Source organism: Ursus arctos, unplaced genomic scaffold (genome assembly GCF_023065955.2).
Source record: "Ursus arctos isolate Adak ecotype North America unplaced genomic scaffold, UrsArc2.0 scaffold_17, whole genome shotgun sequence".
NCBI lineage: Eukaryota > Metazoa > Chordata > Mammalia > Carnivora > Ursidae > Ursus > Ursus arctos.
Window position 1 is genome coordinate 48,393,853 of NW_026622841.1, and position 25,376 is coordinate 48,419,228.

The following is a 25,376-nucleotide window of genomic DNA, read 5'->3' on the forward strand; positions in this document are numbered from 1 at the left end:
TTTATTGCAGCATTATTTGGATTTTCATTTATTATAGTATAGGTAATACAGTCAATAAAATGACAATTTCTTTGTATGGTGACAGATGGTAACTAGACTTCTGGTGGTGATCATCATTTCATAACGTGTATAAATGTCCAATCACTCTGTTGTGTACCTGAAAACTAATATAATATTGTATGTCAACTACACTTCAATTAAAAAATATTCGTGTAAACTAAAGTAACTCAAGGGCATCGTTCCTGATCATGTGTACAGCCCGCCCTCTAGTGTTTCTTTCTAAACCCTACCAATCTTAAACCATACTCTTAATCTCAAAATGTTAGGTTAATAGGATTAAGAACTGTGTCATCAAATTAACAGAACAAGGCTAAATCCCTGACACGGATGAAAATTAAATCAGAGAAAAGTGAAGGTCCTTTCAGAAGCTGGTGGTAACCTCACTGAGGAGATACTGCAAAGTTAGTGGTAAATATATTAAAAAGTTTCATTTTGTAAATAGGGTCTTAACAGAAAGAGAATTAGTTCGAATGGTAGATGTAGATTTATGTAAAATGTGATAACTCTGTAACGACTAGTACCGGTGCTATTTTGTTATAGTAAAAAGACAATCCAAATGTTGATTAAATAGTGAAGTTTTGGTTCCAAAATAACAAATATACATAAAGCAGATAAATATTCCTTTGGGAGGAGTTAAGATAATCTAACTTATTTTATATATTTAACTTTATTAAAGCATACATTTGTGGGGTTTTGGGGAGGTTGGGTTTTTTATTTATTTTTAAAATTTTTTTAAGGCACTCATTTGTATTTGGAATGTTTATAACAAAAGTATATCAAATTAAATTTAAAAGGAAATTCATTATCCGAGAAGAAAAAAATTTAATTGTACAGTATTCATATATCTTGATGGTTTTATAAGACATACGGGAAAAATCTGTGAGATTGTTTTTGCTTTCATAAAAAAAAATAAGTAATGCACTACCTAGGTCAAAACTTGCTTGAACACTCAGAATTTTGGAGAAAAAAAAAATCCCTCCGACATATTTTAACTAATTCTGTATTTCAGGATGTTTACTGTTGACAAGAACATAAAATGAAGTATGGATTCTATGGGGCTATGACCCACGCTATTCGTTGTCTTCAAGTTCAAATACTTCAGATGATGACCTTATTTAACTGTCATAAAGAATGTAAACAAAATAGGGACTTGGGTTGTCTTTTTAAAAATTTATATTTCAAGTCTCCTTATGTCCCAGGCATATTAGCATAACTTGTCTAAAGTCATAAAGAAAAACTGACAGAAAAATGCTTCGGATCACCATGTGTTTTCAATTGATGCCGGCAAAAACTAACCGAATGGAAGGCATTTGGTTCAGGTTTATTTTTCCTTTGCAGGAACAGCAGGAACATGAAGCCATCACTCTTGGTGTTTATTGTGTATCTGCTATGGTTGAAAGATTGTCACTGCGCACCGACGTGGAAGGACAGCACCGATATCCATGGAAACCTGAAGGGTACGTGTGGTTTCTTTATCCGCACCGTGCCCTGTTAGCATGTCCTGCTGGCACGTACAGTGATTGAGAGTTGAGAGATAACTGTATTCAGTACGGCCTTCTAGTTTCACGGTGAGAGGTTCTCTAGGCACTTCAACCAAACAGACATGACGCCAAACATCTGGAGTAAGAATAGAAAATTCCAGGCGGGTATCTGAGAACGTTCACATATCCAGATGTTTGCTATCACACAGACAAAACTTGCCAGGTTTTGGACTGCCTTTCGTGGTATCATCCAGATGTTTGGTGTCCTCTAAGCACAGTTTTAATGAACAGTGAAATTCTTTTCTAGCATTTGAAAAATTTAAACAATTAAAGTAATCTGTGCACATATTCTTGAGATAGTGAAAGAACGGGATTATAATGACATCGAATCTGGTGGGTCTATGTCATTAACTTGTGACCTTTATTTGAGAGTATATGCTTTGGATACTGAACACTGAGAAAAATAAATAAGTTAAAATGTTGCTTTAGGGGTGTCTAATAGTAAATTTAGAAGCAAGAATAAGCTCCTTTGCACATTGACTACTGCAAAGAGAGAATGAAAATGAATTTCATTCCCACTACATGCTAATTAGCGGTGTGTGAGAGATGTCCAGTAGGTTATTAAAGAATCTTGCATTATATGAGGTACTTTCTAGGTTTGACGCCTCCTGGGAAGGCAATTAAAGCTGAAAGAAAGGGAAATTGTTCACTATGTTTGAGGTGCCCAGTCGGGCATTTAATATAAATTGTGAAGAAAATTTCAATTTTTTTTTCTAATATAAACACACTTGAGTTTTAAGTGAAAGAAAAAAATGGATAAATGGACACAGGCCCTGAGGAAAATGACAAGAATGAGTTTAAATGAACTCTGACTTGCCTAGGAGCTCAGAAGCGAGGGATAGAACGTATCATCTATGTGGTAGCTCCGTCCATGTGGCAGCTGACAGCCGAGTCATTGTCATCTACTTTCAGAGTTTGATGCAGTAAAAGAACAGCTAAGCCTCCAGTTTGGAGGCAGGAAAAATCGTGAACTCGTTGTAATTCTGATACACTGTAATCTGAGCAGATCTCAAAGGAAAAAACTACAATGTATCTTTTAGGTTTTTCTGAGGCTGGAGACCTAAATGTAGAGGAAAAGGTAAAGAAGGCTTTGATTGGTATGAAGCAGATGAAAATCATGATGGAAAGAAGAGAGGAGGAACATACCAATCTGATGAAAACCCTGAAGAAATGCAGAGAAGAAAAGCAGGTACAGTAATTGAGAATAACACCTGTTCTTAAATATAGCTAGACCATAAACACTGCATTGCTTAGTGCAATTGATAAATTACTTCTTTCCCCTAATAATGGATTTTCTGGACAGCCGCTCTTAGTGGAGGAAAAGTTTGAAGGAAATTTCAGATTTCTTCCAAGAACACAGTGCTAGCAGAGTAGACCTTTGCAGGACTCCAAATCCAGGAATTTGGGGGATTTGTCTCTATTAGGGAAGTGCTACTTTCTTGAAAAGACTTTATCCTTAATTCTTTCTGACTTGGGATGTTGATTCAAAACTGTTTCGGAAGTTTTTGGCTAAATCTGTGCTTTCCAAAGGTTTTTGATCTCCCATCCCTATTACTAAAATTATTATTAGCCTTCACTCCTAAATTTATGCACATTAATTTATTTAGAAGTTAGACACATGAATTGCTACCATTAATATCTCAAGAATGAGGTTCATCACTAGCCAGGGTGGGTATTAAGTCCATATTTCAGATAATCTTCTGGAGAGTATTTTGAAATTTTTTTAGCCAATCGCCAGATCTGATTAGATCATAGTTTTACTTTGTCACGTGACCAACAAAGAGCTTATAATGAAGAAGTATCAGCTCTGCCATTTGTTTCTTGTCTACCTGAGCTTAAATTATTCACATTTTTTTAATATGCTGGTTATTTTTTTTTTCAGGATTTTTTAAGCCTCTTGTCCATTTAGTGAGGGTTAGTCTAGTTAAAATTAGGTAATAAAACAATCATTTACCTGCGTTCTCTTAAATTGGCAATTCATTGCCATCAGCTCTAAGGGAATAGAGAGGGAACCAGTGTCCATGCTCCTGGAATGTGGAGGGCCCCACTTCCCCAGGGTCCTCCTGAGCAGCCGGCAACATGGAATGGTCTGACATAAGCACCATAAGACAGCCCCAGTGTATATGAAATAGTACATCACCCTAATCAATTTCTTCACTCAAATGCCTTTACTTAAGAGCCGCAGTTCAAACTATGTACCTTAGCAATGGGAAATATACATTACAGTTGACTCTTGAACAATGCAGGGGTAAGGGGTGCTGACCTCCAGCCAAAAATCTGCATGTAACTTTTAACTCCCTAAAAACTAAATTACTGATAGTGTACTGTTGACAGAAGCCTTACCAATAACATCAACAGTCAAATAATACATATTTTGTGTGTAGGATGCCTTATATACTGTATTCCTACAATAAAGAAAAAATATTAAGGATATCATAAAGAGAAAAAAAAATCCACATGTAAGTGGACCCATGTATTCAAACCCATGTTTTCAAGGGCTGATTATACATCTAAATGTCCATAGAGGATGTTAAAAATTATTCATATATTACAGTACAAAGCTTAATATGTTTCTAAATTATGAACATTGCATGGCTCCCAGTTTAAGACCACTAACAATGAACATAACATTCAAAACATTTCAATTATTTTTTAAAATTATTTTCCAACATTGCCCTTAAATCAAAGAAGAAATCAAAACGGTAACAAAAATGATTTGGAGGGCACCTGGGTGGCTCAGATGGTTAAGGGTCTGTCCCCACGTCTGGCTCCTGGCTCAGCAGGGAGTCTGCTTCTCCCTCTCCTTCTGCCTCTCCCTCTGCTCATGCTCTCTCTGTATTTTTCTGTCTCAAACGAATAAATAAAATATTTTAAAAAATAATAATTTGGAAAATATTTTAAATTTTAACATTGAGAGTCAATTACTTTTAAATTTTATTTTTAAAAATTTGTAAATGCGGTAAAATACACATAACATCAAATTTACCACCTTAACCATTTTCATGTGTTATAGTTCAATAGTGTTAAGTACCTACACACCGCTGTGCAACCAAGCTCCAGAATTCCTCCCATCTGGCAAAACGGAAACTCTGTACCCATTGCACAACTCCCCATTTTCGCCTCCCCCAACCACCAATTTTTAAATTAAAACATAAAAATAGAAGTTTTAATATTTCCCCCTACACCTATAGACATGTGAATTGGGGGCCCCCAAACTGCAGGGAGCTGCCAGAATTCTATTTCTGAGCACAGTGGCCTCTGGGGAAGAAGAGCTGGATTCTTCCCCAGTGGGATTGTGAACCGACCCCTGGGAATAATGACACTCGATATCATTTACAGGCCCTTTATAAAACACAATATCACATGTAATCCTTCCAGCATCTGCGAAACCCATTATTTTCACTTTACAGCTGAGGAAACTGAGGCTCACGATGTTCGTGAACGTGTAACCCAGCCCTGTAATGAATGACGGGGAAAAAGTCAGCGGGCAGCGCTGTGTCTCTGGGACCCAGTGACTTTGTTTTTCTCCCTTTCCTCAGCCTCCCCACAAGCCAACGGTGTAAAACTATGAAAAGAATGCTCCAGTTAGGGGTGGGTCAAGTAAGCCAATGTCAGCTCAGTTAAGGTTTGGACACTCAAAGAGTCCATTTAAAAATGGAAAAACCTGTTTAACTCTGAGTCTCCCGCGCTGAAATTACATTAAAGTGAAGATAAAGGATACTTCGGACAAACTATGACAGCAAATATGAGTTTGGTGCCCCAGTCCCCCAGCGCAGAGCACCGCCTATCCTCAGGGGACCCAGGGTCATAATGGACCACTCTACAGCCCCTTGCTATTAATATTTAGTGAGAGCATCTGAAACGAACTAAAAGTGGGAACTCCAGGGGGGCTTAAAGTGATTTTAACCTCACACCAAGTTTATATGGGACTTTGATACACTGTAAACTACGGGAATAGTCCGTGGGTGGGGACATCTAGGGGGAAACAGAAGGAACGGGCGGGGCATTCCTAAACCAGAGATCTTCCTCCACAACATGTCACTACGGAAACTTGGCACAGGTGATCTGGTAACTGGTTTTCGTTGTGCTCTTGGAGGTGAGTGGAAGGAAACAGGTAATAACACACTAGATGGCTTGCTTGCTCATCTCACGTAATACAAAGCCTTCAGAGGTAAACCCTATCGCTATTCCTCTTTGCTAAGGAAGGTACTGAGACTCAGAAATGTTAAGTAATTTGCCCAAAGGTACACAGCAACTGTAGTTTGGAATTGGAAATAGTGGGGTTTTGGTTTATGGTGACAATGAACAGGGTATTTAAAACTGGGACAGACTTAGGAAATGTGGGCAGTATTGTTTCCTGCCACGATAGGGTAACTTTCTTGAGAAGACGTAGGAATCCAAAATTATTCTGCAATGCCCAAGGAGATAAGAAAATCCTCAAAAGATTCTCGGCGCCACATGGTTCTTTGGGCTTAACATGCCAGGGAAGGGTGATTTGTTTTTCTCTTCCATTAGGTAAAAATGCACACTAAATTGGTTTTAAGGACAGAAACTTTGCTCCCTCATGTGGTTTTCACTTAAGGGAATCATTGTTAGCTCTGAAACTGTTTGATGGAGGAATCCATTACACCCGTCTGTCCCCTGAACTAGGTCTCAGGCTTGGAGGGAACCAGTCCTTAGAAGTCCACATGTGCAAGGAGGCCAGGGGACTAGGCAGGGGTGCTGGCCTTGAGGGAGGTCCTGGGGCAAGGTTGAGATTCTCAGGGACAGGTGTCACTTCTGCTGGGTTCCCTTATCACCCAGAGTGGGACCTGGACACATACAGCAAGGCACCACGAGGGGGAGCACTTGGAATATGGATGAGAAGAAAGACGCCTCACCCCTCCCCTCTCCCCTTCCATGCCCCCCAATGCAGCATCTCTGCAATTAGAGTGTAACTTGCTAGGCAGATTTGATATACAAGAATTGCACTTTCTTGCAAGTTTAAGCACATACAAACATCAAAGGCAGCATAAATAAATAAATTTGTAAGCTTTATAAGCCTTAAAGCCCACTTTCCGCATCTGCCAAGAACTAGATGTGGAGACAGACAAGTAAACAAGTAAATTATAGTCATCCGCCAGAGTGGGGACCATGTCATGGTTCACCCACATCTAGTGGTCTGTCCCATAGCAAGTACCCAATAAATAGCTGTTGAATAACAAATGAACAGATGGGTAAGATTTGCAGTCTTCAGTAGGGATCGATCAGTGCTCTTTTCTTAATCAAACAGAAAGGTAGATTCAAGTAGATCTGTCAGCAGCCAGGGGCCCGAAGAAAGAATGAAGAAATACATCAGAATATGCACACTTTTTAAGCGGTGAAATCAGCTATGGTGCACACAGAATTACGAGATGGGTATTTGTTTCTCCTTTTTAATCAGGAAGCCCTGAAACTCATGAATGAAGTTCAGGAACATCTGGAAGAAGAAGAAAGTCTATGCCAGGTGTCTTTGCCAGATTCCTGGGATGAATGCAAGTCTTGCCTGGAGAGTGACTGCATGAGACTTTACACAACCTGCCAACCTAGTTGGTCCATGACAAACACGGTAAGGGGAAACAGAGCTCGAGCTTTCAGAATTCTTACGGTACTTACTCCAGTTTAATTTTTTTAAATTTTATTTTATTTATTCGACAGAGATAGAGACAGCCAGCGAGAGAGGGAACACAAGCAGGGGGAGTGGGAGAGGAAGAAGCAGGCTCATAGCGGAAGAGCCTGATGTGGGGCTTGATCCCACAACGCCAGGATCACGCCCTGAGCCGAAGGCAGACGCTTAACCGCTGTGCCACCCAGGCGCCCCTCCAGTTTAATTTTTAAAAATTAATTTATCTTACTATTTAGAATAGAGATGCCTGACCTGATTCCGGCCTTTTACGATCTAGACTCCAGCATTCATGCTGGCTTATGCAGAAACAACCTATACATTCAACTTATCAGCTCAAACAGCCATTCAGTGTTTGTCTCTCCCGGTAATGGCACTGAATATATCGCTCTTAGAGATATTCTGACTCTTTCTGCCTTTTGTTATTTGTGAATATGTCCCACTAGATTGTAAGCTCTTTGAGGGCATGGATATGTTATCTATCTTCATGTAAGCATTGTAGGTATCTAATAAATGCCAAATTGAATTCTGAATAATAGTATTATAGTCTCTGATTTCAACCTGCTTTCATTTTTTTCCCTGGAGGCCAAACATTTGGAGACATTCTCTGCCTCCTGAATCTCTCCTTCGATAGGCTTCGCCTCTTCCGGCAACACACACATATGCACACGTTCATGTCCTCTGTAGCCATATCTGCGCATGTCCTGCACGACTGGCATGTTTTCTTTTTTGTCCCCTTTGGTTACCGTCTGGGCAGAGGGAATCACAGAGGGTGGTGACCTGAATAGGATGAGTTCTGCCCTATAAAAGGCTCCTATTGCATTGGCCTCAATTTCTCTTCCCTTCAAGAAGTGAGCTGAATATGAAAGGCAGTGAAATCTCCCTCCCCGTATCAGAGCATGCACTAATTAGGGTATGTTCCTGGCTTGGCAGTGCCATATCCGATTATAGAGAGAGCAACCCCTAGGACAATTCATTTGCCAAGTTAATTTACCTCAACTGTTAATTGTGTCTGCTCTATTTTTATAGCCCCGGTCACTCTCCAATATACCAGAATACGGTAGAATGAGCACTGGCTGGAAGCAGGAGATTTGGGGACCATTCCTGTCTGTGCCAGTTGTGTGACTTTATGAAAATTTCTTGGGGCTTTAAGATTTGTTTTTGTGGGTGGATTCAGGGAAATAGAAGCTGGCAGAGAGAGGGGCAGACAATTGACCCACAATACTTTTTGAGGAAGGCACGAGTAATGTAGGGATTCCTGGAGAATTCTTTGAACAGCACTAGGATGCTAGCCCTGTGAGGTTTGGTAGTTGGTATGCTCTGTAACAGTCAGCATGGCCACATCACTACAATATAAGGGCAACTGTGTTCTGGCATGAAGTTGGGTACCATATAGATGGAGAGCACTGTGTGACTGCTGGAAAAAATTCTCCCACTGAGTATAAAATTCTACCATTATAGCTTCATTTCTTTGACTATAGCCAAGGAGGGCTTTGGTCCTACTAATATATAACCATCCCTAAGTAACCTATCTAACTCAATCAGGTTTCTATAATACAGTGTGAATGTGTTTATCTTTTCCTTTCCATAGTCTAGTTTGTGAGACAAGAAAGAGGAGACCATAAATTCACTAACAATAGTCCACTGAATGAAACAAGGCAACCCCTCCCCACCCCAAACCCTGAGACAGAGGTGAAAACAAGAGCCTTCTTCACAGTTCTGTGGCAACCTAGACGGTACCGGCTGGCATGCCGACCACGGCCACCACATCAGGTGTGGCTTGTCAACAATACTGAAAACTTGGCCTTTTCAGGCCTTGGGCAGGCACATTATAAACAAGAGTTTCAGATCCTCTTTCCACACTCAAAATTAAAGGTACAAGAGTGTTCATAAATGATCTTAAAATGAGTCACCTTTTCCTAGCTTGCCCAGAATTGTTTTTGATTTAGAATGACCAGTGTAAATGGACTTTAAAATTTACAGTAAGAAGTGGTCCCTGTCAATTATCATTCCATTTAAAAATAACAAAATAAAATTGATTTTAAAAAAAGAAATGGTCCAGAAAGAATTAATTTCTTATTCCATTTTATCCTCCACCCCGCAGGTCGAAGAGTTTTTCAGGAAGATATATGAATACCTGTTTCCTTTCCATGAGGATAATGAGAAAGGTCTCCCTGTGGGGGAACAGTTCATTGAGGAGGACACGCAAGTGGCTCAAATAGAGACTGTGTTCAGCCAGCTGACTGTGGACGTGACATTTCTCTTTAACCGAAGTCTTAACGTTTTCAAACAGATGCAGCAAGAATTTGACCAGACTTTCCAATCATATTTCATGTCAGATACAGACTTAATGCGGCCTGACTTTCTTCCCGCTCCATCCAAAGAGCCGAGGGAAAAAGCAGATCCTGTGCAAAGTTGGGACATTCCCAGCTTCTTCCAGCTCTTTTATAATTTCAGCCTCTCTATTTACCGCAGTATCAGTGCAACAATCACCAAGACACTGAATGCAATAGAGGATTCACCAAAACAAGGCAAAGGCAAGTATTAAAAGATGAGCTTTCCTTAGATGTCAATACTAAGGTTAAGCTTTGTTTACCTTTGGAAAGAGTAGACATTTCTAAGTCGTGCAAGGTTTCTGAGAGTGACAATTTATGGAGAATCAAAATTTCAGAGCCTCTTAGAGAAAGCTTTGAAGTCTGCCGAACACCATCCCTCCTCCGTCATTGCCAAGAGCCCTGTGGGGCTGGTGTCTCTTGTTAAAGCAAATTTTCAAAGCTGAGAAAGAAAACGCTAGCAGCGTGAGAAGCTGAACGAAAGTTGCCTCCTTTATTAAAACCCATGTAGATATGCTCAGCTCTATTCTGCTAGAACATCATGGGATTTCTTTAAAATCAGTCTAGACTCCTCAACTCCCAGTTTGGGAAGGAGCCCTCATGTCCTGTATTAACCGGGTCACGCTGAGTGCCCAGTGTCCTCTGCATCACTGCCTTATGCCTTTAAATCGTAGCATTTATGCACAAAAACACAGAAGATGCTCACAGACAAACCCCGAACTACAGACACCAGAATATCTATAAAGGATAAGAAGTGCCTCTACCAAGGCCAAACATGCCCCACGAGGGTCCATGTTGTCTTCAGGCAGAAGACGATGCCTTCCTTGGGCTTCTGTGGGGGTGGCTGGGACACAGCATCTCAGAAATGAGAGCTGCTGGCTGGGCCAAGGTAACATCTACATTTCCTTAGACTTTTGTCTTATGGACACAGGCCCATGGGAAAATACTCCCCTCTGACATGAAAAATAATGTGGGCTCCTTCTAGAAATCCTGCCATTTGTAACAACATGAATGAACTGGAGGACATTATGCTAACTGAAACAAGCCACACACAGAAGGGCAAATACTATATATGGTACCACTTATATGAGGAGTCTAAACTAGTCAGGTCGTGGAAGCAGAGATTAGAATGGGGTTGCTGGGAGCTGAGTTGAGGGGGAAATGGGAGATGTTGGTCAGAGAGTGCAAAGTTTCTGTTACGCAAGATGAGTAAGTCCTAAACTTATAAGTCCAATTGTGCAGGAAAGCGCCTATCATTAAAAACACTGTACTGAATACTTGAAAATTTCCTAAGAGGGTAGATCTTATGTTACGCATTCTTAATAATGATGATAGTAACAATAACAAATAAAAGGGCAGGAGAACATTTTTGGAAGTGATGGATAGGTTTATGGCATGGATTGTGGTGATAGTTTCATGGGTTTATACTTCTCTCCAAACTCTCCAAGTTGTATATATTAATTTATGCACAGCTTTTTGAATGTAGAAAGAAATGGGCTCCTTCTAGTTATTTTCCAATTATACCAGCTGTACCTGCAACATCTGAATCAAATTCTCAAAATCACCATGACATTGTATCGCTGGTCTCTATCTAGAAGGCGCCTACGTCACAGCACCAGAAACTGAAGCCAAAAAACAACACATGCCATCTTTCCCGTCCCATTGTCCCATGAGCAGAGAACAGCCATCATTACTGGAATCCTTGTTGGGTTCTTGTTCAGACTCTGGAGGACTTTCTCGTAAATCAGGTGTTTTCTCTGGTGTTCTATCCTGAGGTTCCAAATTTGCCGATATTCAAGGAAAGCATCAACGCAGTAGACTAAACATACCAATCCTGAGGTGATATTAGATAATTTTTGCCTGAACTTCTACAGAGATACCAATTGTTTGGGGATAATGTTTGGCATGTGTTCATTAGAACAAATTGGCGCCCCCCATCTTTCACATTGCATACAACCTTATTCGGGGGTTGCTACGTTCACACGTGCACAGGAGTATATAGTGATTCCTCCACTTTGAAATGGAAATAACTTCCTAATCACTGCAACTCCCTCCCACTCCACCGACTAAGAATGTAGATTTCCACCAGTTCTGCCCCAGCTTCCTCCCCATTCTCACAGCCCAGAACCAGCCCCCCCCCCTCAGCTGACCCTCTGCACAACCTCCACGTTGGTGATAACCTGCATATCCAGAGCCCCCTGTGATGCAAAGGTAATATAATGCAAATATGAAAAACAAAACAAAAGAGCCCGTGTTACACTCTTACACTCTCTTTCCTCTGCTATCCCTCCCCTAACCAGACAGCGCCCAGCTGGCTCCACAGAGGGGACGCTCTCCTCTCAGATGAGCACCTGTGGACTATTTATCAAGAATAGGCAGGGGTTGTAGGGTATTTGCAAGTGGTTTCCATGACTTTTCTGGACAGGTGGTAGGTGAACAATAAACCTAACGCTCCTGGAAAATCTGCCTAATGAAAAGACATTCTGAGCTTTGCCCCCTTGTAGACAGAATAACAGCTGCCCGAAGATATCTACACCCTAATCCTCAGGACCTGTGAATATGGTGTGTTACACAGCAAAGGGAAAGTAAGGTTGTAGATGGAACTGAGGTTGCTTGTCAGCTGACCTTAAAATGGGGAGATTATTCTGAATTACCATGTGGCTACAAGGGTTGTTAGAAGTGGAAGAGGGAGGCAGAGTGGAATCTCTAGAGATGGTAGCATGAGAAGGACTTGGCCCTACTTTGCTGGCTTTGCAGCTGGAGGAAGGGGGCCAGGAGCCAAGGACTATAGTTGGCTTCTAGAACTTGGAAAGGCAAGGAAATAGATTCTCCCCTAGAGCCTCCAGGGGGGAAAAAAATTGCTGCCCACGCCTTGATTTTAGGCCAGTGAGACCCATTTCAAACTTCTGACCTACAAAACCAGAAGATCATTGGTGTTATTTTAAAACCACTAAATGTGTGGTAATCTGTCACAACGGCAACAGGAAACCAGTACAAGCCTCTTGTCAGTTATAATGGCCAACACTGAGTGAGTGAGCGCTGTGTATCTGACAACCTTCATGGATGGGCTTTATTTGTCATGATTGTCCTAAGAGCTAAAATTAGAAAAATAGCTAGAATTGAATAATGAGCACCATTAAAAGAAAAGAGGAGATTATAAAAAATCAAACATTGGGGCACCTGGGTGGCTTAGTTGTTTAAGCACTCAACTCTTGATCTCAGCTCAGGTCCTGATCTCAGGGTTGTGAGTTCAAGCCCCGTGTTGGGCCCCACAACGGGCGTGGAGCCTCCTTAGAAAAAAAAAAATCTGAAATATTTTGGTTTTTAATATTTGTATTTGATTGAGTGTGGTTTCATTTTAGTCTTCATATGGGAGAATTTCCTTCCCACTTTGGTCTTTCTAAACCTCAGTTCCTGAATCTGTTGAAAGAGAATAAAATAGCTCTTGAAGTTGTCCTCGCTTGCCGTGTCAATCTCTGGAAAGGATAGAGGAGACTGCGTTCAATAAAACTGTGTGGTGTAGTAGCTTGGTGCAGTGCCAGAGGCTGGGAGGTAAGAGTTCTAATCCTACCTTAGAGAGCATTCGCTGACTTTAATTTTCCCTTGAGTGGGGTGGCGAGACAGAGGCAGGTGGGGACAGTAGATGGCCAATATGAGTGATGGCACCGGAAGTAGCTGCCTAGAGGGGTCTGGAGGCTCTGTGATGGGTTACTGCCATGCCATGGACAGGATGAGGAACTGGTAGCGTATGGCTCTGGAATTTACCATCCCTGATCTGTATACCCCATATTAGTCTAGATGCTGGGAATAAAACCACGATTATGACACAGCCCCTGCCTCTCCGGAGCTCAGTCCAGAGAAAGGAGAACAGATCACTGGACAATTACATTACCTCCGTTACCATATTGTAAGTGAAATAACAGAGGAAGGTACAGGAGAATGGCATGATTTCAACTGACAAGACCAAATCCCTTCCCTCAGTGGGGGGAGTCTAACAGAGAAGATAAGAAAGCGACCAGTATAGGGCAACCCTCTCAGGTCCCCTCCCTTCTCGGGAGCTTTGTACTATCACTTTGCAATTGCTCAATAAACCTTGCTTTGCTGCCCAAAAAAAAAAGAAAAAAAAAGAAAAAAAAAGAAAGCGACCAGTACAGAAAACAGAGACAAGCTCTGCAGCAGAACTCCTCACAGGGGTCCTGGGGGTGACCTAACCAATGCCTCAGGTTTTTAAGCAACAGACTCCACAATTCAGCTCAAAATGAAATGTTTCATTTTAAAATGTTGACGATTTAATTGAAGAAAAAAATCATCAGGTTGTAAATTAATAATAAATGTTTCCTAATGTGAAACTCTCAGTTGAGAACTGTCAATTTTCTGTGGGACAGTCTTCTTTTTTACATCATCATTTTCATAGGAATTTTTAATTCTTCCAGAAAAAGAAAAGGGTTTCTCAAAAGTTGATTGGCTTTAGATGTTTCCCTAAATCTTTGACCCATCGTTCGTAACATTATATATGTGAAATGCAAAAGGAATAGTAAGAAAGTAAATGCCTACCACCCAGCTTTGGAAACAGTCCCAGTACCTTTCAAACTCCAATGTACTTTCCAATTATAGCTTTAAAAAATTAAAATAATTATTAGAAAATTTTTAAATAGAAAGAAATCCAAAGAGAAAAGTGGCCTATAATCCCTTATTTAAGTCACGGACATCAGAAATAATAATAATAAAAATAAGACACACTAAAATAATTCAAATATATAAAAGAACAAACAAATGAAAGCTGCCCTCTCTCACCCCATCAAGTATCTCTTCGAAAAGATTCCTCATGATTCTTTCCAGAAAATAAAATTATATGCATTAACCTTTCGGAGGCGGGGGGGGGGGGGGGCAGTGTACAAACAATCATAGTAATGGGGTTGTTGGATCAAAGAATATATGCAATTTTAAATAGATGTCAAATTGTCCTAGCAAATTGTGCCACAGTATGCCCTCCTATGACTGAATACAGAACGATTTTGAAAGAACTGGTACGAAAAAGAAATGATGTCACGCCCACGCCTTTAAAATGCAGACCCTAATGACATTAATGTGCAAACACTATGTTACCTGCAGATTCTAACCATGGAAGCCTGACTTCAAAGGTGTTGCCTGTGCGGGACAGAGGACTGTGTGGAGAACTTGGCCAGAATTTGTCAGAATGTTTCCAGTTTCATGCCAGATGCCAAAAATGTCAGGATTACCTGTGGGAAGGTAAATAATTATTATTTTCCAGGGTTTCAATAGTATTCTGCTCAGAGGTCACAATCTCACTTTTACAAGCATGATGGGTTCATTTACCTTCCCTCAAGCACTTTTTTTTGCATGCTGATTCCCATCTGGGGGTGCTCAGTGTAGGTTTAGAAACTTTCATTATTCAAAAGTAAGCCAACTCCCTTTTTCTCTTATTTAAAATTCCATCATTGCTCCTGCAACATTTTTTATGCTTAAAGACCAAGAACCACTACTGCGTGCAAAAGAGAAGGTAGGAGCAAATTAGGGCACTCCTTCCTTCTTACTGCAAGAAAAAGAGAGCCCACCACGGAAGCCACCTTCCGTTGTATAAGCAAATTGTTAGCCAAGTGAGTTGTTTTGTTTTGTTTTGTTGTAAGTGGCATTAACCCTTTCCAATTGGTGGGTTAATTCCTAGTTCGTATTTAAATATGTAAAATGGCTCCTCCTCAGAAACAACCCTTCTCCTCCCAGACCTGGCCAAGAAAGGCGAGAAATGCTTCCCTCCTACGGCCCCTCACTGTCCTCCCTCCCTCCCCTCTTCTCCTTTCCCCTCCCCTAACTAAAGTCACTCCTCCCACCTGCCAGCCCACCCCCCCCAACACATTTTCTCATAAAAGCCAAGAGGTTTCGATTCCTACGCTTCTGCTTTTCACCTCGCTGAAGCCCTGAAGGAAGGAGTTGCTAAAAGGCTAGAAGATTGAATATAAACTGGACCTTTTTGTTTTTTCTCCTGAATGGCTAATTCACTGACTCTGCACCTCTGTTTCATCACATGGAGAATGGAAATAACAGATCTATTTTATACAGGTGTTTTCCAGATTACATGAAATGTCTACCATACTGATTTTCATTATTGAAGGTTTTGCTTTTTAAGTCACAGTTACAAGGTTGCATGCAGAAACAGAAGTTTTTATAACAGAAAAATATACACAAATACCCTGATTACTTACAAAAATAGTCCCACTCAAACATCCCATCTATGTATCATCGACTTCCTTTCATCCAGTTAAAAACTTGGCTGAATAATCTCTCCCTGTCATAAAATCATGCAGAAGATGGGAGAGGGAACCGGAGAAAGGTGGTCAAGAGGTACAAGCTTCCAGTTATAAGATAAAGAGGCGCGAGGCAGGTAAGCCACGGCGGGATGGCCATCGCTAACCTGCTGTGCGACGTACGGGAAAGTCGGTATGAAAGTAGATCCTAAGAGTTCCCCTCACAAGGAGAAATTTTGTTTTCTTCCTGTTGGATCTCTACGACATGATGGATATTAACTAAACTATTGCAAGAATTAGTTCACAATATATGTAAATCAGACCACCAGACAGTACATCTTAAACTTAGACAGTAATATATGTCAATGATTGCTCAATAAAACTGGAAAAAACACGGCAGAAATCAGATAATACAGTACAAATGTCTCAGGCAATCAATACACATCAGACGATGCGTTCGATTCAGCAGACATCGGGTAACACGGAAAGCAGGCAACGTGAATCGGCTGCTGCATAGAGAAAACGTCAAGGAAAGGGTGCTCTATCGCGCTCCCATACGACTTGAAGCTTTTAGGATAAAATGCATTTTGTTACAACGGTATGAAGGATGCAAGAACAAGAACCCATGTGCCTACAACTGGATTCAGAAACAAAACATTACCAAAATAGATGAAGCCCCCTCTGTGCCCCTTCCAGATCACATCCTCTTTATCCCCTCAAAAGGAAACTGCTATTTTGAGTTTAGTGTTTATTACTCCTTTGCTTTTCTTTATACTGTTATCATGTGTATGTATCTAATAACACACACAGCATACATAGCAATGTTTTGCATGTGTTTCATTTTGTATTGTCCAAGTATGATTTTTAAGTTTAAAACTATGACTCATATAAATATAAAATGAGCACGTGTCAAGATGAATTTATCCTGTTAATGAGGGAATCCACAAAGTGTTAAAGGTGTTTCAAAGGAGTACAGGAGAGACTAAAGAAATTATAGTCAAAGATAGACAGAACATGGAAGTCAGATTGCAAAATTAAATATAAACTAGTTATTGGGCAATAAAATAAGTTTTGCAGTAATGTTTTCTATCAGACCAAAATAATTTATGTCTCTACTGGACAAAGAGCCCTCGCAACTTTTCAATTTAGATGTTCGTCTAAGCACATAGAATCTGGCCCTGAGCACCAGTAAATGGTAAACCCAACAAAAGATCATTTCCCTAGAGAATCAAAGCGGCTTTAGGTGGTCTCTTGGTCAGTGCTTTATATAACGTTGAAAAGAATGCAGCCATTCTTCTGCCTTATTTCCAAATTTTGGATGATTTTTCTTAACAATGTAAAATATTATTAGTTATGTATTCTTTGGCAACTTGGTTTGTCACAATATAGTTTGTGAGATCCGGCCATGTGAATACGTGTTCTAAGTCATTAAGTCCCTGCTCCCGTCAGTCTGTGCCCACGTATCAAATTTATCCATTCTCCTTAAGTCTAGTTAAGTTGCTTCCATGTGTCGCTATTACAAACAACTCTTCTACATTTTGCCCAACATTAATTTTGCCTCTTCAAGCAACATTTGATTCTTTCCTTGTTCTAAGATGAACCACATAGCTATAATTATAGATGCAAGATCTTATAAATCTTATAATAAATAAATTTATATTTGATAAACATTTTCCAAGACATCATAAATCTTTTTGTTTTCCCACTAGTTACCATGCATTTTTGACCCTGATTTTAAACAGATTTACTGTGACTCTTTTCCTCTTCTCCCATATCAATTGCTGGTACTGAATATATACATCCAAATTCAAAATAATAGTATCCCTTTGAGAGGACACTAAGGGGTTTTGATGTGGAAGGGGCCCAGTGGGGGCTTCGTATGTTTAGGTAATATTTCATTTCTTAATATAAGTGGTAGGCACATGGGATTTATACCAAGGAACTTTGTCTCCTGCCCATTTTGTTATATAAGACCATATAATTATCAATTGAACTAGATCTGTTTTGAAAGTGATGCGGGTATATAATCAATTACTTAAGAACAATAGGCATAAACTGGGAACTCTCCTAGGCAGAAGGGGGCATATGTATAGATTAAAACAAAATAACCACAATAATTTGTGGTTTCTTCCATCAAGAAATATTTTATTTTATATTTTATATTTATTTATTTTATATAAATATATATATATATATATATTTTTTTTTTTTTTTTTTCCAGTCCATAAATCTGGGCTTGGCCGTGGGTCTGTTCTTAGTGAATGCAGCATTGGCAAATGTGACCAAAGTGCAGGCTTGACATGTGCTAGTAAATTAAACCTTGTTCTGGGGCATCTGGGTGGCTCAGTCCATGAAGCGTCTGCCTTTGGCTCAGGTGGTGACCCCTAGATCCAGTCCCGCAGTAGAGTCGGGCTCCCTGCTCAGTGGGGCATCTTCTTCTGCCCCTCCCCACCCCATTCATTCTCTCTCACTCACTCACTCACTCTCTCAAATAAATAAATAAAATCTTTTAAAAAAAAACAAAAAAATTCTCTCTTGCTGTTGGATATCTATCTACTACCATGTGAACATTTGTGTATCTCCTTTGGAGAAATGTCTACTCAAATCCTTTGCCCATATTTTAATTTTGTTGTTTGTCTTTTTATCATTGAGTTGTAAGAGTTCTTTATATATTCTAGATACTAAACCCTTATCAGATATATTATCTACAAATATTTTCTCCCATTCCCATGTGCTGACTTTTCACTTTTGGAATGGTCCCTTTTGAAGTATAAAAATTTTTCATTTCAATGAAGTCTAACTTATCTATTTCTTTTCTTTTTTGTATTTTGATGCTACATCTAAGAAGCCATCGCTGAAGTGCCAGGGGGCTCAGTCAATTAAGTGTCTGATTTCAGCTCAGGCTATGATCTCAGGGTCATGAGGTCGAGCCCCACATGGGGCTCCGTGCTCAGTGGGGAGTCCGCTTGAGATTCTGTCCCTTCCTTTTCCCTCTGCCCCTCCCTCCACTCACCCTCACTCTCTCTCTCAAATAAATAAATAAATCTTAAAAAAAAAAAGAAAAAGAAAAGAAACCATTGCCTAATCCAAGGTCACATAGATTCACACTTATGTTTCACCTACAAGACTTACATATCTAGTCCCTGTATTTAGGTCTCTGATACATTGGAGTTCATTTTTGTATGGTGTGAGGTAGGAATCCAGTTTCTTTCTTTTGCACTGGATATCCAGTTGTCTCAGTTCCACCTCTTGAAAAGACTGTTCTTTCCCTCATAGAATTATCTTGGCGCCTTCGTTGAAAACCCATTAACAGTAAATATAGGGTTTATTTCGACTCTCAATTCTATTCCATTGATCCTTATGTCTATCCTATGTCAATACCACACTCTTAAACGTTGTACTTTGTAGGAAGCTTTGGGAAGTGTGAGTGGTCGGTCTTCAGATCATCTTTCCACAGTATCAAGCTGCTCATCAACACAGCTATGTAACTTCCTGTAATCCTGACTCAGTTCAGATGGGCTGTTGTGCAATACAGCACAGAGCTGCAAAATCGTAGTGTCTTGTAAGCACAAAGGTTTATTTCTCACTCTGCTGCGTCAATTACAGTTTGAGTGGACGCTCTGCTACACCTGTCACTCAGGGCATTGCAGCCTCCACTATATGGAGCAAACCTAGTTCTGCCATCAGGGGAAAGGGAACATGATAAATCCTTAACTGTTCCTTGTGCATCCTCCAGAGGTGAGACCCATCATCTTGAAAACACCACACTCAACTTCAAGGTGATGGGAAGCACAATCTCCCATGCGCCCTGATCAGAATGTCAGTGAGTAGCCCTGATGACCCTTCAGAGACACTACCGAAAGGAGGAAAAGAAAAAGACACATTTGCTAAATGTCCAATGAGCAGGCACTTCACAGTGTTATATCATTCACGCCAATTTTACCTAATTGAAAACTCACTGAAGGTCCAAAGGCTGGAAATAGACCTAGAAAGCTTAAGGGCTGGGATTTAAACCCACATCACCCAACTCCAAATGTCATGGGCATTTTCCTTCACCATGTGACTTTCTTCTTTGCTAGACTGTCCCCACGTACCTGAACTACACACAAAAGTAGATGAGGCCCTCGAACTGGTCAACGTATCCCATCAGCAATATGCCCAGGTTCTCCAGATGACCCAGCGTCACCTAGAGGACACCACCTATCTGATGGAGAAGATGAGAGAGGAATTTGGCTGGGTGGCTGAACTGGCAAACCAGATTCCAGGAACTGAGAACGTCTCCAGTTCCATAAAGGTAATGGAGAGACCTGAGAACAGATATGGCGATTCCATGTGCATACATTGATTTTTTTCTGTTAATTCACCTGTGTAGTACATCGGCATTCGAAAACAAGCTGTGGGAGGATATTCGTATTTCCATTATGATTGTATTCAGGCTGACCTGAAACAAGAAACTCTATAAAGAAAACCAACTTAAAATGCAAAATGCTTTCTAATCCAGACATGGCCAATTCTGCTTAGAGCTACAGGGATGTACTTAACTGATACAAGTAACTTTGAAGAAACCTGACCAGTGTAATTTTTAAGAGAGAAAACTTTCAGGTGAAGCAACGAGCTCAAATGCTGACCCTGATACTTAGCAGCTGAGTAAGTTGGGGAACATTCCGTAACCTTTCTAGGTCTCAGTTTTCCCCCCTGAAGAATGGAAATCATAAAAGGATGGCTTCAAACGGATGTCCGTAAAGCCATTAGTATAGGTTCCTTATCCAAAGCAAGAGTTTTGCAAATTCTAGCTCTCAATAGTTTTTGAAACAAAAAGCTGCTGACTTACCTTGCGAGTTAAACGTATTTGTATACTAATATTCACAACAAAACATACTGCCATCTTAAGTTGCACTTATACCATGTTTCCCACCGTCAATCAATAACATAAAACAGTGACTGATTTCTCTTCCAACCAACTGCCCCACCCCCACTCCCGTAACCGCATTACGTTAACATACAAATGTACCGGGCTGACGACTCCTGACGAGGTTAGTTACTGACGGTTCCTAAAAAGACCTGGATACAAAAATCACCAGGCAGAGCAACTGAGGAAGCAATAGTTTGTGCCTCATGTAATATCAGTGCCTTACCCAGATCCCCCGGGATCCTTTTACCAACTTTGGCTGGTGCGGCTGCTAACTGCTCTTCTCGCCCCCAAACCTTCTCCAAAGGCTTGCCCTAGGGGACACTTAAGAGCTCCCGGCCGCAGAAATAAAACAAGTCGAAATCAGAGAGGGAGCCAAACCGTAAGAGACTCTTAATCATAAGAAACCGACTGAGGGTTGCTGCGGGGGCGGGGGTAACGGGTGCGGCGCATTAAGGAGGCACGTGATGTGATGAGCGCTGGGTGTTATTCGCAACTGACGAATCAGTGAACTCTACCTCTGAAACTAATATACTATATGTCAACTAATTGAATTTAAATAAATTTTAAAAAAAGAGCTCCCTGCAGCATCAAGCTGAGGCCAGAGGTCACCTGAAGCCACATTCCTAGATTAGCTTCTCCCTCTTGTCTGTGTTGGTTGCCGAATCCCCCCCCCCCCCCCCCCCCCCGCCGAGTTTCCCCTGAAGTCACCCTTAGTCCGTCACTTGCGTCAGAGTCTCAGGCTCTGCTTCCAGGGAATCTGGCCTATGATAATCTGTGTCCTAGTAGTTCTCTTTCAGACTGCAAAGTTGTGGCCCCTGTGTGGTTTGAGACATAAGTTTAGAGAGTCATAACCAGCACATTAAACAAACAAAACAGAATAGGGCAGACTGGGAGAGAAAATATTAGAGCACATTATCTTTAACAAATCATATCGCATATATCATGGAACGTTCATTTCCATTATGTGCGTGTACGTGTGTGTAAATATGTGTGTATACATATATGTAAGACTTGTTTTTGAGTCATGACGTAAAATGTATTTGTAACTCTCGAACAGCCAAATGTTCTGAAAACCACGCTCCCATCCCAGCTGATTCTCTGATTCATTTCCTCCGTTAGATAGATCGTACCCGAGGAGAGTAAAATAATTCAGTATATTTGATCATCCGCACAAATACAGACTTTCAACTAATGAGGAAAAGCTCTTGTCTTAAAGAATAAAATCTGAAGAAAAATTTGAGCAGTGCTTTCAGTCTAATCACAGCCCAGAGTTAATTGCTTTCATCGTCGTCAGTATTTTCCATTCTATGCTTCAGTTTGCTTCTATTCTAGTGTCTCTGGGTAGCACTAACAGATTTACCTGAAATTCTTTATATTGATGACAAAAGGCAGTTCTGTGCAAAAATCTCCATATGAAATAAAATTATGGTTTTCAAAGATACATTGTTCTAATAATCATTGTCACAAAAGAGCGCTTACTATGCATCAGGCAATGTTCTAAGACTTTTTCATACACCAGACCGTTTCATACTCTCAGTGATCCCTCCGAGGTATTGTTTTTCACATTTTACAGGTGAGGCACAGAGAAGTTAAACAACTTGTCTGAGGTCACACAGCTAGGAAAGCAGCAGAACTAGGATTCAAACCTAAGCAGCATTTTTCCGGAATTGTTGAACTTAACCACTTTGCCAAACTACCTGTAAAAGTTATTTTTCTCAAAACAGCTCTTATTTCATCATGTAACAGGAAGTGCAAAGTCATAAAACAGCAAGGACCGAAGAGGAATACACAAATTCCAACAGGTGAAAAGTTATGCCCCTCAGGTTGTAGTTACACGGTGTTAGCTTTATAATTATTCATTAAACTAGACAAAAAAGCTTTATGCAGTTTTTATGTGGTTATATTCACCAAAAGGAAAAGGGGGGAAATCATGTTCACTATTCTTTCATAAACTAGAATTAAGAAATTATCAGTTTTTATTCTGCTTCTTAATATTTTGTTTTAGTTTTTTTGATAAGGGGGTTATTTGAAAACATTTTCAAAATAGTTCTCTTGAGGTTACATGAACTTGCATGTCAGTACAATGTCATTTAAATTATTAAAATCAAAGTACACACACTTGAGAATTCACTAAGAGTAACCCCTGTGACTTTCAGATGACTGGGTCTCACAAACATCACACATGCCACCCTCAATTGTAAATGTCCTAGGAAAACTCAGTATTAAGCTTGGTGCATCACATTAATATTTGTGACGCTGACAGTTGTGCTCACCAAATACTCTGTCAGCAGCTCTTGCTGTCAGAACTTGCTGGTGCCACGTGGCAAGTTCTGGCCAAGGAAATGCGAACAAGACTGACCAGGGTTATTTCTAGACTGAGAGAGTGCAGGGCCCGTGTGTACTCATCTGCTCTCTGTCTCTGCCAAGGGCACAAAGAAAGCCAGGCCTTCCTCGTGTTACAGCCACGAGATGACATGCCATTGTCAACCAGGGTCCCGAGCAGTGGAGGCTGTGCAGAGCGCCTGAAATGGACACAAAACATGAGTGAGAAATAAATGTTTGCTGTGTGAAGCCACTGGGATGCTGGGGCTACTTTGTTACCTCAGCACAACCCGGCCTGTCCTAACTGATGGCTCTTACATGAATGCTGAATGTGCACTGGGGTAGAGTAATCTTTCATGTGTGATCCTTCTTCTTAGGTGGTTCCAAATGTTCAGGAAGGCGATTTTTCCAAACAAGATGACACGATGGTAGACTTAAGCGTTCTGTCTTCCCCCAACTTCACACTCAAGACCCCTCTTGAAGAAAATGCTGAGAGTTCTAACTTCATTAGCTACGTGCTGGAGAAAGCTGTGCAGCATATTAAGAAACATTTTAAAACTTGGTAAGCAGAGTGTCTGGTTAGGAATGCCTTGTTGATAGGAATAGATGATTCATTAAGGGAAAGACAACAAAACTAGTTTTTAAATATCTAGAAAATAGGGGTGCCAGGCTGGCTCAGTTGGAAGAGCAACGGACTCTTGATCTCAGGGTCATGAGTTCAAGCCCCATGTTGATAAAATACCTGGAAAATACGTTCAACCTCATTAATCATCAAAGACATAAAAATTAAGACGATAGCACTGTGTGCCTATCAAATGTGTAAATTTTAAAAAATACAAAATTTTGATAGGAATGTGATGAAATGGAAATTCTTATATGTTCTTGGCAAGAACACAAACTGTTTTTGCCTCTCTGAAAATAGCTTTTTGAAAAGCTATTTGATTATGCATGTCAAGAGCCATAAAACTTCTTTTTGATATAGCAATTCCATTTCTGGAATCAATCCTAAGAAATAAATCTATATTTGATTAAAAGTCTCCCCAACTCCCCTGCAGGAGCACCTAGGTAGCTTAGTAGGTTAAGAGGACTCTTGATCTCAGCTCGGGTCTTGATCTAGTGTCGTTAAGTTCAAGCCCTGCGTTGAGCTCCATGCTGGCCGTGAAGCCTATTTAAAAAAAAAAAAAGTCTCCCCCAGCCCCAAAATCTATATTTGCAAAATTATTTAAAGTAGTAACATTTTAAGGGGCGCCTGGGTGGCGCAGTCGTTAAGCGTCTGCCTTCGGCTCAGGGTGTGATCCCAGCGTTATGGGATCGAGCCCCACATCAGGCTCCTCCACTAGGAGCCTGCTTCTTCCTCTCCCACTCCCCCTGCTTGTGTTCCCTCTCTCGCTGGCTGTCTCTCTCTGTCAAATAAATAAAATCTTAAAAAAAAAAAAAGGAGTAACATTTTAAAAACAATTGTAATGTCTAAAGACAAGAGAATGGTTAAGTAGATTGTAGTTTAAAATCTTCTGAGTTAGTGGCACAATTAAAACTGTATATAACATTCTCTTTTGGTAATATAATCAATCTTAAATAATAATTAAATTTTAATTCTAAGTTATCACTCATAAGGGACCTTGTTAGTAGGTCAATGTATAATTAAGCTAGATATTATGTAACTTGCTGCCTGTCCCTTTACCTTTGAGTTCTGGAGAACTTTTTTTCAAGTTATAGTAGTCAAACGATCGATATCTTTTTTGCATCTCCTAAGTGAAGGCACAGAACCCAGGTACTGTGGAGGAGAATCTTTGACAAGATTCTTCCCAAATGAGTTTCCTCTCCAGCAGGGGCTGGGGCGGGAGTTTAAAAGACGTACATATAACAGTGATGCAAGATGGCATATAGTCAGTCCCATGGCCCAGGCCTCTGGGAATTGAAGAGAGGACACTTGACTTTCCAGAAAAGGAGAAACTGTTCAGCCGGATATATTTCCTTTTTCCTCTTCTTTTCCCACTGGCCTTCTATCTCCTTTCCTTTGCTCTTTCCCTTCCTTCCTTTCCTCCCACCTTCTCTTCCCTCTTCTCTTCTTTAAAGAAAATGGGCTTTCCATTATTTTGCTATGTATTAATTTTTTCAAAAGCCCCAAGAGCATTTATGCTATTACCCATTCTGAACTTTTATTTCCAGAAAAAAATACACTGTCTATAAATAATTTATTAATATTTTGATTTTTATGCTTTTTTTTAAAGGTAAGAAAACCTGATGCATCCTATACCTGGCAAGCAGAATGACCTGTGCGGGTACCTCTGAGACCAAAAACCC

The 25,376-nt window shown here is 40.4% G+C and overlaps 1 protein-coding gene and 1 long non-coding RNA gene across 2 annotated transcripts; one reads left to right on the forward strand and one right to left on the reverse strand.

Moving 5' to 3' along the window:
- Positions 1-960: 960 nt before the first annotated feature.
- On the reverse strand, positions 961-21,255 carry LOC123000863 (uncharacterized). Its single transcript, XR_007189926.2, has 3 exons — positions 20,974-21,255; positions 14,682-14,815; positions 961-4,444 (listed from the first exon to the last, which is right to left on the reverse strand). It is a non-coding gene; the product is annotated as an uncharacterized LOC123000863 (long non-coding RNA).
- CLUL1 (clusterin like 1) lies at positions 1,403-23,638 on the forward strand. The gene is made up of 7 exons (XM_026495940.3): positions 1,403-1,517; positions 2,642-2,790; positions 7,024-7,188; positions 9,347-9,779; positions 14,688-14,825; positions 19,918-20,132; positions 23,450-23,638. Exons 1-7 carry the CDS (start codon positions 1,412-1,414, stop codon positions 23,636-23,638), a joined length of 1,395 nt encoding a protein of 464 aa, XP_026351725.1. The 5' UTR covers positions 1,403-1,411.
- Positions 23,639-25,376: the final 1,738 nt, after the last annotated feature.

Excerpts from the sequence above, each read along its gene's own strand:
- CLUL1 (XM_026495940.3), top strand. The coding sequence starts at position 1,412 with ATGAAGCCATCACTCTTGGTGTTTATTGTGTATCTGCTATGGTTGAAA. Across the intron at positions 9,780-14,687 it reads TTCACCAAAACAAGGCAAAG|ATTCTAACCATGGAAGCCTG; the intron begins GCAAGTATTAAA and ends TGTTACCTGCAG. Across the intron at positions 20,133-23,449 it reads ACGTCTCCAGTTCCATAAAG|GTGGTTCCAAATGTTCAGGA; the intron begins GTAATGGAGAGA and ends CCTTCTTCTTAG.